General features: G+C 39.7%; 1 protein-coding gene across 1 annotated transcript in view; it reads right to left on the bottom strand.

Moving 5' to 3' along the window:
- The window catches only part of etfa (electron transfer flavoprotein subunit alpha), a 74,302-nt gene that overhangs the window by 34,485 nt on the left and 25,145 nt on the right, over positions 1 to 14,672 (bottom strand). Inside the window, exons 6-9 of the mRNA XM_072552958.1 lie at positions 7,078 to 7,188; positions 5,845 to 5,946; positions 2,524 to 2,592; positions 1,865 to 1,947 (exon numbers count right to left, since the gene is read on the bottom strand). Coding sequence (XP_072409059.1) covers positions 1,865 to 1,947; positions 2,524 to 2,592; positions 5,845 to 5,946; positions 7,078 to 7,188 — 365 coding nt within the window. The remainder of the gene's footprint in view (positions 1 to 1,864; positions 1,948 to 2,523; positions 2,593 to 5,844; positions 5,947 to 7,077; positions 7,189 to 14,672) is intronic.

Genomic DNA, 14,672 nt, shown 5'->3' with positions numbered 1-14,672 from the left:
CTCATTCTTTTAAATCATTTATGTATAATTATGTTTGCTGGTCACAATTTAATTTATAATTTAATGCTAAGGTGAAATACAGATTAAAATACCAGTAAGTGCTGCAAAGCTACATGTTGATATTATTACTTTATAAGTCAGACCCCAGACTGACAGGTGGCTTTATTAATCATATTTTGTTTTGGTTTGGATTTAACAAAATGGTCTCTCACTGAAACATAAGCACACAGTGCTGTAGATTGTTTCAGTAATTCAACAGAAGTTAATTTACAAAATGAAGATAACATAGAATAAACTGAACTATTACTTATAACATAAATTCAAAAGATTTTAAGCACACGGGAAAAACAAAATCCCATCAATCCTAAAATATTCCTTCAGAAATTGAAACAGCTTTTGTATAGTACCCAAAGCCACCACTCATACTTAAACTAGAGTCCCTGACTCCAAAACCTCAAGAGTTTTAAGCCACTTGCGACTTTAATTTCTAGTCTGAAACTGCTGACAGCTTTCCCCTGGAGTTATTATTAACCTGAGCTTAAACATACTCAGTTTTAAATAACCTCTTCAGGGTTTAGACCAACACCCCTGGTTTCGGAGCAAAAATTACTCTTTACACTCAAATAATCTGATTTGCTAGATAACTTTCCCTTCTCAAAAGCACTGGCTTATCAAGATATCTTCATCCAAGGCTTAGCAGAACTGCTCAACACTCAATGTAATATTAAAAAACAAATTCTGCTATGGGTGGTTCCTTTAAACTTAGAAAATACAACCAGAAATCCCAAACAACTTTGACCTTCCATTAATTACCTTGTTGGTTCATAAAACAAAACAACATAAACAAAAATCCATTTGTGGTGCATAAAAGCGCATTAATTATAAATTTAAGCCTAAAGAACAGTTTTAAATCATCACAGCGATGGAAATGCTTACAAGCAATGTTCCCTCTAAGCTGCATATGTGTAGCCCCTCTAAGATTCAGTGCACAGCAACCAATGGCAGCATGCTAATCGCAGCATTGACTTCTGATTCTGGAAGTCGCTGCTACGCACGGCCCTTAGAGACCTGCACAGTCAGAAAAAGAATTACAGGGAATGTTGCTGACAAGCTATTAACTAACTTGAGACATACAGAAAATCAACAAGTTACTAATTCAAAACCCTAGCTTACAATAAATGATATTAAAATATCCACAAATCACTTTCTATAATGTTAATATATTAAATATAATATAGAGACAGGAAAATCTGAATATCTATTTATTAACTTAGTAATGGCTAGAAATTATTAAATCAACCAATCTTTTTAAAGCATGGTTTAAGGTAATTTTACAGAGCTTGCATGGACCCTTGGAGAACAATGTCTGAACAAAGCTTATTTTACCCAATACTGTTGCTATGTTTAAGTCATGCCAGAGGTCCAAGGGCCAAGAGTCCCACTGGCAAAGTTGGAATATTTGACAGTTAAATATTTAATTGGAAACTGAATCGCTCAAGAATCAGTGCGGTTTCTGACACAAGTCAACACACCAATGTTTATTGCATCCTTTGTATCTAATGTTAAAAAGCCAGGTTGCTCTCTTTTCCAATATAAATAAAGCTTTAAAATAAACTCAATGACCTGTACAGTTTCCGTCACCTCAAACTGATAAATGAAGGAAAATTTGAGCATCCATTATCACAGTATGAATCAATGGCGCAGACTCAATGGGCCGAAGGGCCTTTTTCTGTGATCTGTGATTCTGTTATAATTCTTACAGTTCAGTTTATTCTTACAGTCAATACCTTCTCCTATGTTATAAACCTATACTTATGCTCTGAACAATCAAAACAGTTTAACAGATCCCAACTACTATACTTACAGGTGCTACAATCTTTCCAGTCTGTCCAACCTGCAAATCGTTGGGTACAAATCCAGCATCTACTGCAGCTCGAGAAGCACCAACTGCACAAAGTGAAAAATATGAACTAAGTGTTTCATTTCAGGCCTTAAAATCTGGTGAGTAGATGATAAAAATACACTCAAAAATTTCCATCAACTCACAAATATATTTGAATAAGAAATCAAGATTCAAAATTATAGTGGTGTCAAAACAAATTAATCTATCCACAAAACTCAGGAGGAAAAGGGATAAGCATCATGCTGCAGTAAATGTCAGTCCAGTAGCATGAGCTACCACAAGCCTCAGGATTCTTGTGCTATTTTGTAGGCTAAGTAGCCATTTTGGTACTGGTGTAAAAGCACGTAATGATTCACCTGTCTCAACCACTGAATGATGCAACTTAGAGCTGCTACAGGGAGCAATTTACCTGTTTTATTGTCTTCGCTAATGCAAGTCAATAATTATGACAAATTATTGGACCACCCAATTATACTTATTTCAACTGTGAAAAGCTACAAACTAACAAGACACACCTTTAGCCAATAATTTTATGTTGCAAAATCAGCAACTACTATTAATGAGAAATTAAGTTTATCTAACAAAAGGAGAACAAAAAATTAGTCAAACAAAATACCTACCTGCAGCATGCAATTTATCTGCGAGGTCATACAACAACTTGAAATTTTCTCCGCTTCTTAATCCACGGCCTAATAAACATTATAAGAATGATGTCAGCTATTTAAAGTGAATATAAACAGTCTATAAAGAGTTGCTATTCGGCTTTAATTATCAGTGGTCAATCAGTACCTGGCTATCTTGAACACCTGGGAGAAAATGAACACCTCGGATGTTGGAGAGTCAAAGTCGAAAAGTGTGGTGCAGGAAAAGCACAATAGGTCAGGCTGCATCCGAGGAGCAGGAGAGTCAAAGTTTTGGGCATAAGCCCTTCATCAGGAATGTCGACTCGCTTGCCCCTCAGATGCTGCCTGATCTGCTGTGCATTTCTAGCACCACACTTCTCAACTCTGTCTTCAATATCTGGCTATCCTAAATGTCCTAAAGCTGAATTACATAGTGTGGGACTGGAGCTACACACAGATGATACTGGGAATGAGGAGGTAATTATTCTCTTTGAAGAAGGCTATTGAAAAGATTTGGGAATTTACAACAATCCAGCAAATTTCATATTCATTTTTTTTTCTTACACTAGGCCACAAATAACTAGAGCTATTAAGTTCAATTTCACAACTTGTCATAGAGGTACTTGCCCAAATCCATTAAGGTGCCATTTCTTACCACTGTGAAACTGAATTCAATTCATCAGTTAGCCAATGGATTAGTGTCAGAAATGATGACCTTGAAAATTATCTAAACGTCTAAAAAAAAATTTGGTTTGCAAGACCTTTCAGTGAAAGGACAAAAATAGGCAATGCAAGAAATACTTAGCAAGCTAGCAATGAAACAAAGGTCATTAACCTGAAATGCTAACTCCATTTCTCCCCATAGATGGTGTGCAAACTGCTAAGTATTTCCAGCACTGCTTTTATTTCAGATATCCAACACCTAGAACATTTTGCTTTCAGGGAAAGGAAGCTGTCACACTTGCCTGAACCAGCCCTGACATAATTCTGGTTCCACACTATTTTGTTGGCATTAATGTTCCTGAAAACAGTCTAGCAGGCTATGCAATTGTTAAAGAAATTTGGTATGAATAGTAAACTTATCCACAACTAATAAAACACACTATTATAGTTATGGAAACAAAAAAAAACCTCAAGATATATTTAACCTCAAAGACGTTTCACACCAAGTTCATACTAGCCCAACTGCTCTTTTTTTTATTCACTTGTGGAACATGGGCCTTGCTGGTTGAGCCAGCATTTATTGGCTGTCCTTAGTTACCCTTCAGTAGGTGGTAATGAGTTGATATTAAAAGAGAAATTACTGGAAATACTCAGAGTAAGGGAGAGAAAGAAGGTTCATCAACCTGAAACATCACCACTGTTTTTCCCTCCATGGATGCTGTCTGATATGTTGAATGTTTCCAGCATTTTCAGCTTTTATTTCATTCAACCAGCATGTGAAGCATTGTATTTGCACTAATTATCTACCTATTTTACAGAGAAGTGAATGAAAGAGCAAGAATGGGCGCAGGTTATATCTAAATGTTCTTTGTCATTATTCATTTATTTGAATATAATTATATATCTGATAACACAACATTGAACTCTGCAATTAGAGCCCTTAGCTGAGCACACCAAAGGCTCTCATGTAATTTTCGTCCCACAACTACAGAAATGGGTAATGGGGAGGTGAAAATCTATAACGACACAAGAGAGCTGCTCTCAGGAGAACACCTCTAGATCCTTCAAATTTATAAATTGTGTAAGATTTCTGTTGGTTTTTCACAATTAGTAATACAATCCAATATTGGCTCTTATGACTTTGTTACAAGAAACTCTGAATTTATTAAAGGTGTAACTTGCTCTCACTATTCCCTATTTGGATAATAAATTGTGGGAAATCATGTCTCACAAACTTGCTTGAGTTTTTTGAAGAAATAACAAAGAAGATTGATAAGGACAGAGCAGTAGATGTGATCTATATGGACTTCAGTAAGACATTTGACAAGGTTCCCCATGGGAGACTGATTAGCAAGGTTAGATCTCATGGAATACAGGGAGAACTAGCCATTTGCATACAGGACTAGCTCAAAGGTAGAAGACAGAGGATGGTGGTGGAGGGTTGTTTTTCGGACTGGAGGCCTGTGACTAGTGGAGTGCCACAAGGACCGGTGCTGGGTCCTCTACTTTTTGTCATTTACATAAATGATTGGATTGGAGCATAAGAGGTACAGTTAGTAAGTTTGCAGATGACACCAAAATTGGAGGTATAGTGGACAGCGAAGAGGGTTACCTCAGGTTACGACAGGATCTGGACCAGAAGGGCCAATGAGCTAAGAAGTGGCAGATGGAGTTTAATTTAGATAAATGCGAGATGTTACATTTTGGGAAAGCAAAGCTTAGCAGGACTTATACACTTAATGGTAAGGTCCTAGAGAGTGTTGCTGAACAGAGACCTTGGAGTGCAGGTTCATAGCTCCTTGAAAGTGGAGTCGCAGGTAGATAGGATAGTGAAGGCGGCATTTAGTATGCTTTCCTTTATTGGTCAGAGTAGTGACTACTGGAGTTGGGAGTTCATGTTGCGGCTATAAAGCACATTGGTTAGGCCACTGTTGGAATATTGCGTGCAATTCTGGTCTCCTTCCTATGGGAAAGATGTTGTGAAACTTGAAAGGGTTCAGAAAAGATTTACAAGGATGCTGCCAGGGTTGGAGGATTTGAGCTATATGGAGAGGCTGAACAAGCTGGGGCTGTTTTCCCTGGAGCGTCGGAGGCTGAGGGGTGATCTTATAGAGGCTTACAAAATTATGAGGGGCATGGATAGGATAAATAGACAAAGTATTTTCCCTGGGGTCGGGGAGTCCAGAACTAGAGGGCATAGAGTCATAGAGATGGACAGCACGGAAATAGACTCTTCGGTCCAACCCGTCCATGCCGACCAGATATCCCAGCCCAATCTAGTCCCACCTGCCAGCACCCGGCCCATATCCCCACCCGGTTTAGGGTGAGAGGGGAAAGATATAAAAGAGACCTAAGGGGCAACTTTTTCACGCAGAGGGTGGTACGTGTATGGAATGAGCTGCCTGAGGATGTGGTGGAGGCTGGTACAATTGCAACATTTAAGAGGCATTTGGATGGATATTTGATTAGGAAGGATTTGGCGGGATATGGGCCGGGTGCTGGCAGGTGGGACTAGATTGGGTTGGGATATCTGGTCGGCATGGACGGTTTGGACCAAAGGATCTGTTTCCATGCTGTACATCTCTATGATTCTAAATGCAAGGATTATGCTTGAAAGATTAAAATATTAGGCAATATTAGGCATCACTTACACACCTCCAGATATAACAACTCTTGCACTAGTCAGCTCCGGACGGTCACTTTTGGTCAGGCTTTGTCCAATCCACTCAGAGACCCCAGCTGCAGATGGAGGTGAAACTAATCACAAAAAAAGTGCAGGATAGAGGTGAGTTTTAGAAAGTACACAAAGCATTATATCTTTTCAGAAAAACAACTTTGTTGGAGGATAATCTGAGCAAAGCATTCAGAAAGCAATTGTTACTTATCCAAAATAAACACTGTGCACTAATGCAGTGCCTCACTTTGTAAAATATCCTGAAGTTTTCCAAAACCATATCCTTCTGAACCATAGTCATTACTGGTGTGTAAGCAAGTACTTTGCCACAACAAGCCTCTTCAAGGAAAATTGGATAAATGGATACATTCTTTTATATGACAAAATTGAGAAATTAATGGGAGGCAACAACTTATTACTTTTGCCTTTACATCCTTTATACAGCAACACCATTCTCCAGGGCATAGTCCCCAAATGTAAATCATCTTGTGCCTTTGTTCAAAGTAGGCTAGGGTTTCTTCTGATCGACCTCAATTTCTCAACCAAAGTCTACTTCACAAGAACTAGCCTCCATGAATGTAGCACTCTCTCAGTACTGCAGGTTGTAGACTCAGATTTTGTATTTAAATCTCAGAGTTGGGCTTGAACCCACAAACACCTAATTCAGCAGCAAAACTGGTGTCAAAATATAAAGGATGGAAGGTCAAATTAGCAGAAACTACAATTATCACCTCCCTCCAATGACGGATTTTCACCATATAAGAATGACATAGAAGCTGATATAAACTTTTGTACAGCATTTCAAATTTAATACTATTCATAACCCTCCATCCTCATGGTGTTACTGACTATAGAAGACTAATCATACAAAGACTTAAATATTGACAAGTAAAACTAGCTGACTAATTCTATACACAGAATTATTTCCTAAAACAATACAACTCAAGATCATATAAATTTACTTTTGTGAGAATTGTGTGCTCTTCAAGCCAAGGAAAGAATATAACATTTTACTTGTTCTTAGCATCAAGAAGATTATGTCAGGGCAGAGTACAAGTTTCACTACTGTTTCACTGAACACAATCATCAGATTGCCAGCTTCCAATCAATTAGTGCATATGCTGGCTCAGTCAATATATTTCACTTGACTGAAATCCAGCAGGTAGTTTTGTACCGAGATAAAGTATTCTAACAGTAAAGTGTGCATCATTTACCCTTTTCAGAACTTGCATTTCCTCCATTCACAGAAGCAGCTTCAAATGATGTGCCTCTTACAGAGAACACTTTGACGTCATCATCAGATTTCACTGTGCACAAAGCATTCCCTATGAAAAGTCAAGGGTTAAGAATTGAAAAACCAATTTGACTGAAGAGAAAAGGTTCAGAATTCAAAGCACGGTTTGGAACGATAATCCTTCAAAAACCACTACTGAATTACCATTAAACCTAAGCACATGTTTAGGGATGCATCCTCAGAAAAACTGGTTCCTCATCAAATTCAATCAAACTCCTATGCTGAATTCCAACTGATAGTTTAATAATTGATCACACGTGGGTTCAAAATACTTTTACATGAGATTATGTAGTTAAATCAGTTTCCATCCAACTCAAAAATCAAAGCAATAGTGTCATGTGTGGTACCTATTGGGTTTAAATAGTAGTCACTTGTATTTAATAGAGTTTTAAAGTTTTTAGTCATCAGAGTTTTGAAATTGCTCCAAATTACCAGTGATAGCCTGATACCTCTCTTTTTCCTTTAATTTGCCACAACTGAATTTTGTCTCTAGGCAAAATTTCTCTCAATACTTATGGGAAATATTTGTATTTGATGTAAAGATGTGCTCTTTCTGTCCAATACAAAGATTACATTCAATCTTTAATTACTAAATAACAAATTCAATTGCCTTTCCATTGATGCTTATATTATATCAAGGAATACCTCTGCTGAAACAAAAACAGAAATTACTGGAGAAACCTGTTGAGCTCCTCCAAGAATTTCCACTTTTGTTTCAGAGTTCCAGCATCTGCAATTTTTGTTTTAACGCATCTACTGGTACATGCAACAAATAAAATAGTAGATTTAGCACATACTGGTGGCATTCACTGGAATGATTGTGCATAGGTTTTAAATCAAAAGTATCTTCAATTTTACGTTCCTTGACATCTAACTACTCAAAGTAAAATGAAAAACAGAAACATATAGCAAATCGTACAACTGAAAGTTGAAGGCACAGTCTCAGACAGCATAATCTCAAGAAAGGAGACATTTATTTAAGACAGAGATGAAGAGGAATTTCCTCTCTGAAGGTAGTGAATCTGTGAAATTCTTCATTGCAAAAGGCTATACAGCATGTTGATTATATTCAAGTCCGAGAATAGACAGCTTCAAATCAGTAAAGGAATCAAGAGTTGTGAGCAAAAGACAGGAGAGTGAGGATCAATCATGATCTTATTAAATCACAAAGCAGAAAATACAAGCTCAGTGATCTACTTCTGCTCCTATATCTTATGATCTTATAGTATAAAACCAACTCATGAAGTGGTACTACTTTCCTTCTAGAACGGTACATTACAATGTTGCCTACGAAGCCAGGTTCAACTTTTCCAGATAACATTAAGACCAAATATATTCCATTTATTTCTACAATCTATTACCGCCACCTTAACAACTTTCTTGGTCTGCACTCCAAACCGAATATTGCAGAACTTGCCCTGTATAAGAACAAACTGAATGGTATTGAGACTGGCTCTAACGTAATGACAGGTACATCGGCTTCCAAGCAATCGATTGTGCTAAGGGACTCTCTAGTCCGAGGTACAGTCAGACGATTCTGTGGCCAGCAGTGAAAAATCAGAATGGTGTGTTGCTTCCCTGGTGCTAGGATCAAAGATGTCTCAGAGAGGGTGCAGACTGCTCTCAAGGGGCGAGGGGCCAGCAGGAGGTCACTGTACACATTGGAACCAACGACATAGGTAGGGAAAAGGTTGAGATTCTGAAGGTGGGGTAAAGAGAGTTAGGCAGGAATTTAAAAAGGAGGTCCTCAAGAGCAGTAATATCTGGATTACTCCCAGTGCTACAAGCTAGCGAGGACAGGAATGGGAGTATAGAGCAGATGAATGCATAGCTGAGGAGTTGGTGTACAGAAGAAGGATTCACATTTTTAGATCATTGGAAACTGTTTTGGGGTAGAAGTGATCTGTACAAGGAGGACGGATTGCACTTAAATTGGAAGGGGACTAATATACTGGCAGGGAGATTTGTTAGAGCTGCTCGGGAGGATTTAAACTAGTAAGGTGGGGAAGATGTGGTGGTGGTGGTCGGTTGGACCCAGGGAGATTATGAGGAAAAATTTCAGTCTGAGACTGGTACAGTTGAGAACAAAGGCAAGTCAAACAGTCAGGGCAGGCAGGAACAAAGCAGAGAACAAGGTAGGACTGATAAATTAAACTGCTTTTATTTCAATGCAAGAGGCCTAACAGGGAAGACAGATGAACTTAGGGCACAGTTAGGAACATGGGACTGGGATATCATAGCAATTACAGAAATGTGGCTCAGGGATGGACAGGACTGGCAGCTTAATGTTCCAGGATACAAATGCCAGAGGAATGACAGAAAGGGAGGCAAGAGAGGAGGGGGAGTGGCGTTTTTAATAAGGGATAACATTACAGCTGTACTGAGGGAAGATAGTCCTGGAAATACATCCAGGGAAGTTACTTGGGTGGAACTGAGGAATAAGAAAGGGATGATCATCTTATTGGGATTATATTATAGACCCCTTAATAGTCTGAGGGAAATTGAGAAGAAAATTTGTAAAGAGATCTCAGTTATCTCTAAGAATAATAGAGTGGTTATAGTAGGGGACTATAACTTTCCAAACATAGACTGGACTGCCATAGTATTAAGGGTTTAGATGGAGAGGATTTTGTTAAGTGTGCACAAGAAAAATTTCTGATTCAGTATGTGGATGTAGCTACTAGAGGAGGTGCAAAGCTTGACCAACTCTTGGGAAATAAGGCAGGGCAGGTGACTGAGGTGTCAGTGGAGGAGCACTTTGGGGCCAGTGACCATAATTCTATTAGTTTTAAAATAGTGATGGAAAAGGATAGACCAGATCTAAAAGTTGAAGCTCTAAATTGAAGGAAGGCCAATTTTGACGGTATTAGGCAAGAACTTTCAAAAGCTGACTGGGGGCAGATGTTCGCAGGTAAAGGGACAGCTGGAAAATGGGAAGCCTTCAGAAATGAGATAATGAGAAGCCAGAGAAAGTAAATGCCTGTCAGGGTGAAAGGAAAGGCTGGTAGGTATAGGGAATGATGGATAACTAAAGAAATTGAGGGTTTGGTTAAAAAAAAGGAAGCATATGTCAGGTATAGATAGGATAGACTGAGTGAATCCTTAGAAGAGTATAAAGGCAGTAGGAGTATACTTAAGGAAATCAGGAGGGCAAAAAGGGGACATGAGATAGCTTTCGCAAATACAGTTAAGGAGAATCCAAAGGGTTTTTACAAATACATTATGGACAAAAGGGTAATTAGGGAGAGAATGTGTAGAACCGCAAGAGATGGAGCAGATGCTGAACAAGTATTTTGCATCAGTATTTACTGTGGAAAAGGACATGGATGATATAGAATGTAGGGAAATAGATGGTGACATCTTGCAAAATGTCCAGATTACAGAGGAGGAAGTGCTGGATGTCTTGAAATACATAAAAGTGGATAAATCCCCAGGACCTGATCAGCGGTACCCTAGAACTCTATGGGAAGCTAGGGAAGTGATTGCTGGGCCTCTTACTAAGATATTTGTATCATCGATAGTCAAAGGTGAGGTGCTGGAAGATTGGAGGTTGGCTAACATGATGCCACTGTTTAAGAAAGATGGTAACTATAGACCAGTGAACCTGACGTCGGTGTTGGAGGCAATCCTGAGGGACAGGATGTACATGTATTTGGAAAGGCAAGGACTGATTAGGGATAGTCAACATGGCTTTATGCGTGGGAAATCCTGTCACACAATCTTGATTGAGTTTTTGCAGAAGTAACAAAGAGGATTAATGAAGCAGAGTGGTAGATGTGATCTATATGGACTTCAGTAAGGCGTTCAACAAGGTTCCCCACTGGGACACTGATTAGCAAGGTTAGATCTCATGGAATACAGGGAGAACTCGCCATTTGGATACAGAACTCGCTCAAAGGTAGAAGACAGAGGGTGGTGGAGGGTTGTTTTTCAGACTGGAAGCCTGTGACAAGGATTGATGCTGGTTCCACTACATTCCATCATTTATATAAATGATTTGGATGTGAGCATAAGAGGTATAGTTAGTAAGTTTGCTGATGACACCAAAATTGGAGATGTAGCGGACAGCAAAGAAGGTTACCTCAGATTACAATGGGATCTTGTTCAGATGAGCCAATGGGCTGAGAAGTAGCAAATGGAATTTAATTCAGATAAATGTGAGGTGCTGCATTTTGGGAAAGCAAATCTTAACAGGACTTGAACACTTAATGGTAAGGTCCTAGGGAGTGTTGCTGAACAAAGAGACTTTGGAGTGCAGGTTCATAGCTCCTTGAAAGTGGAGTTGCAAGGAATCGGATAGTGAAGGCGGCGTTTGGTTTGCTTTCCTTTATTGGTTAGAGTATTGAGTACAGGAGTTGGGAGGTCATGTTGCGGCTGTACAGGACACTGGTTGGGCCACTGTTGGAATATTGCACGCAATTCTGGTCTCCTTCCTATGGGAAAGATGGTGTGAAACTTGAAAGGGTTCAGAAAAGATTTACAAGGATGTTGCCAGGGTTGGAGGATTTGAGCTATAGGGAGAGGTTGAATAGGCTAGGGATGTTTTCCCTGGAGCGTCGGAGGCTGAGGGCTGACCTTATGGAGGTTTATGAGCATGGCCATGGATAGGATAAATAGACAAAGTCTTTTCCCTGGGGTGGGAGGGTCCAGAACTAGAAGGCATAGGTTTAGTGTGAGAGGGGAAAGATATAAAAGAGATCTAAAAGACAACGTTTTCACACAGAGGGTGGTATGTGTATGGAATGAGCTGTCAGAGGAAGTGGTCAAGGCTAGTACAATTGCATAACTTAAAAGGCATCAGGATGGGTATTTGAATAGGAAAGGTTTGGAGGGATATGGTCCCACCTGCCAGCACCTGGCCTAGATTGGGTTGGGATATCTGGTCAGCATGGATGAGTTGGACTGAGGGTCTGTTTCCGTGCTGTACATCTCCATGACTCTATTAACTGCCTCCCCAAATGAACAGTTATTATTGAAAATATTTATTTGCCCCATCATGACATCACCCTCAACAATTCCTCTCTATCCCTTCTGAAAAGACTCAAAAACATCTTAAGGTTCAACATGGCTAACATTTAATTTACATTTCACAAACTAAACTCACTCGGTCACTCACATCCAATTGCACACCAAGATCCCTAACTTTGTATTCCACAACTGGCTCTATCTTTTACAAATCCTTCCCTGACTCATCCATCACTTCTTTTAAATTTATATCCCATCTGTCATTCTTCTAAACCTGAACTGCATGCAACAAAGCTGCTAACCTAAACTATCAATGGAACTTGTGGATGTAAGTTTGCTTTCTGCGCTGGAAGGTTCGTTTCAGACATTTGTCACCGTACCAGGTAACATATTCAGTGAGCCTCCGGATGAAACACTGCTGGTGTTTCTGCTTTCTATTTATATGTTTGGGTTCCCTTGGGTTGGTGATGTCATTTCCTGTGGTGAACTCCACACAAGAATTCCTGAAGACTATCAAAGGCACCAAGATAGAAGAGGATGAAATAATGGTTTCCTTTGATGTAACAGCCCTGTTCACATCAATCAACATCAACCTAGCCAAGGAAACACCGACTACACTATTAAAAGAACCAAAGACACATACGCCAAACACCACCAACTTCATCAGCAAGGACAACATTGTCAAGCTAGTGGACCTATGCCTTACCACACATTTCACCTTCAACAAAAAAACCTACAGACAAACCAACAGAACACCCATGGGATCTCCAATAACAGGATTCTTAGCAGAGACAGTAATGCAGAGACTCGAACAAACAGCTCTGCGAGGCATCCAACCCAAACTCTGGGTCCGCTCGGTGGATGACACCTTTGTCATCACTAAATGAAACAAATTAGAGGAAACCTTCAAGACCATCAATAATACTCTTACTGGCATAAAATTCACTAAAGAGGAGGAAAACAACAACAAACTGCCATGCCTAGATGTCACAGTAGAGCGAACAGCCAGTGGGGAACTTCAAACCAGCATCTACAGGAAAACATCACATACGGACCAAATATTGAACTACAGAAGCAATCATCCCAACATCCACAAATGAAGCTGCATTAGAACATTATTTCAACAAGCCACCACACACTGCAGCATAGAGGAACTACGCAGAGCAGAGGAAAATCACCTATACGGTGCATTCAAAAAGAATAGGTATCCAATGATCACAGTCCCCTGATTTCTCAGCAACAAACCCAAACAAGCAGACAAAACGCATCCAGAAACCACAGCCACTCTCCCCTATATCAAAGACATCTCAGAAATGACTGCCAGAGTACTTAGACCCCTTGGCATTATGGTAGTCCATAAACCCATCAACACACTAAAACAGCAGCTAATGAACTTGAAAGACCCTATACAGACAACAAGCAAAACTAATGTCATTTACAAATTACTGTGCAAGAACTGTAACAAACACTACCTTGGACAAACAGGCAGAAAACTAGCCACCAGGATACATGAATATCAACTAGCCACAAAATGACATGACCCTCTCTCACTAGTATCCTTACATAAAGATAAGGAAGGACAAACACATCCATCCTAGGACAAGCCAAACAGAGACATCCTAGAAGCATGGCATTCCAAGCGGAACTCTGTCAACAAACACATAGACTTGGACCCCATTTACCACCCCGAGAAAAAGAACCTGAAATGGCATCACCATATGAAATGACGTCACCACAGAAAATGACATCACCAACCTAAGGAAACCCAAACATATAAACAGAAAGCAGGAAACACCAGCAGTGTTTCATCCAGAGGCTCATTGAGGATGTTATCAAGTATGGTGACGAAACGTCTGAAAATGAACCTTGAAGCTCAGCGAGCAAACCTTCATCCAGAACCTCAACCTGAGTTACAAATCTTCTCAAAACTTGCTATCAGTGGAACTACTTCAGCTTTTATAGAGCATTTCAATACTTTTTCAAAAATATTTACCTTGCTTCTTTCTCCTCCGTTCAAACTCTAGAAAACCCATCTGTACCAACTCACCTTCAGTTCCACCTCCTAAGATCCAAGTATCTGATCCAACGTCTAAATGTTTCTCTCCATGTATTCTGGATCAGGAGATGTCACTGCATTCATGTTGACAATGATAACTAATGCAAATGAAGTATGAACTATATCAGCCTCGTTTTGGTAGTGCAACTGCTACCATGTTCTAATACCAGGCATTGTTATAATCTAAAGATAAAGATGGAAGTTGCAGATGGAAGGAATGAGGCAATAACCTCAAGTGGATGCGTTTTTTAGATTCCCTCCAGTATGGAAACAGGCCTTCAGCCCAACAAGCCAACACCAACCCACCAAAGAGTAACCCACCCAGACCCATTTCACCAACCCTATATTTACCCCTGACTAATGCACCTAACACTATGGGCAATTTAGCATGGCTAATTCACCTGACCTGCACATCTTTGGATTGTGGGACGAAACGCAGACACGGGGAGAATGTGCAAACTCCACACATAGTCACCCGAGGTGGGAATCAAACC

The sequence above is a fragment of the Chiloscyllium punctatum genome, chromosome 33 (genome assembly GCF_047496795.1).
Source record: "Chiloscyllium punctatum isolate Juve2018m chromosome 33, sChiPun1.3, whole genome shotgun sequence".
Taxonomy (NCBI): domain Eukaryota; kingdom Metazoa; phylum Chordata; class Chondrichthyes; order Orectolobiformes; family Hemiscylliidae; genus Chiloscyllium; species Chiloscyllium punctatum.
This window is presented reverse-complemented; position numbering and strand designations above follow the sequence as displayed.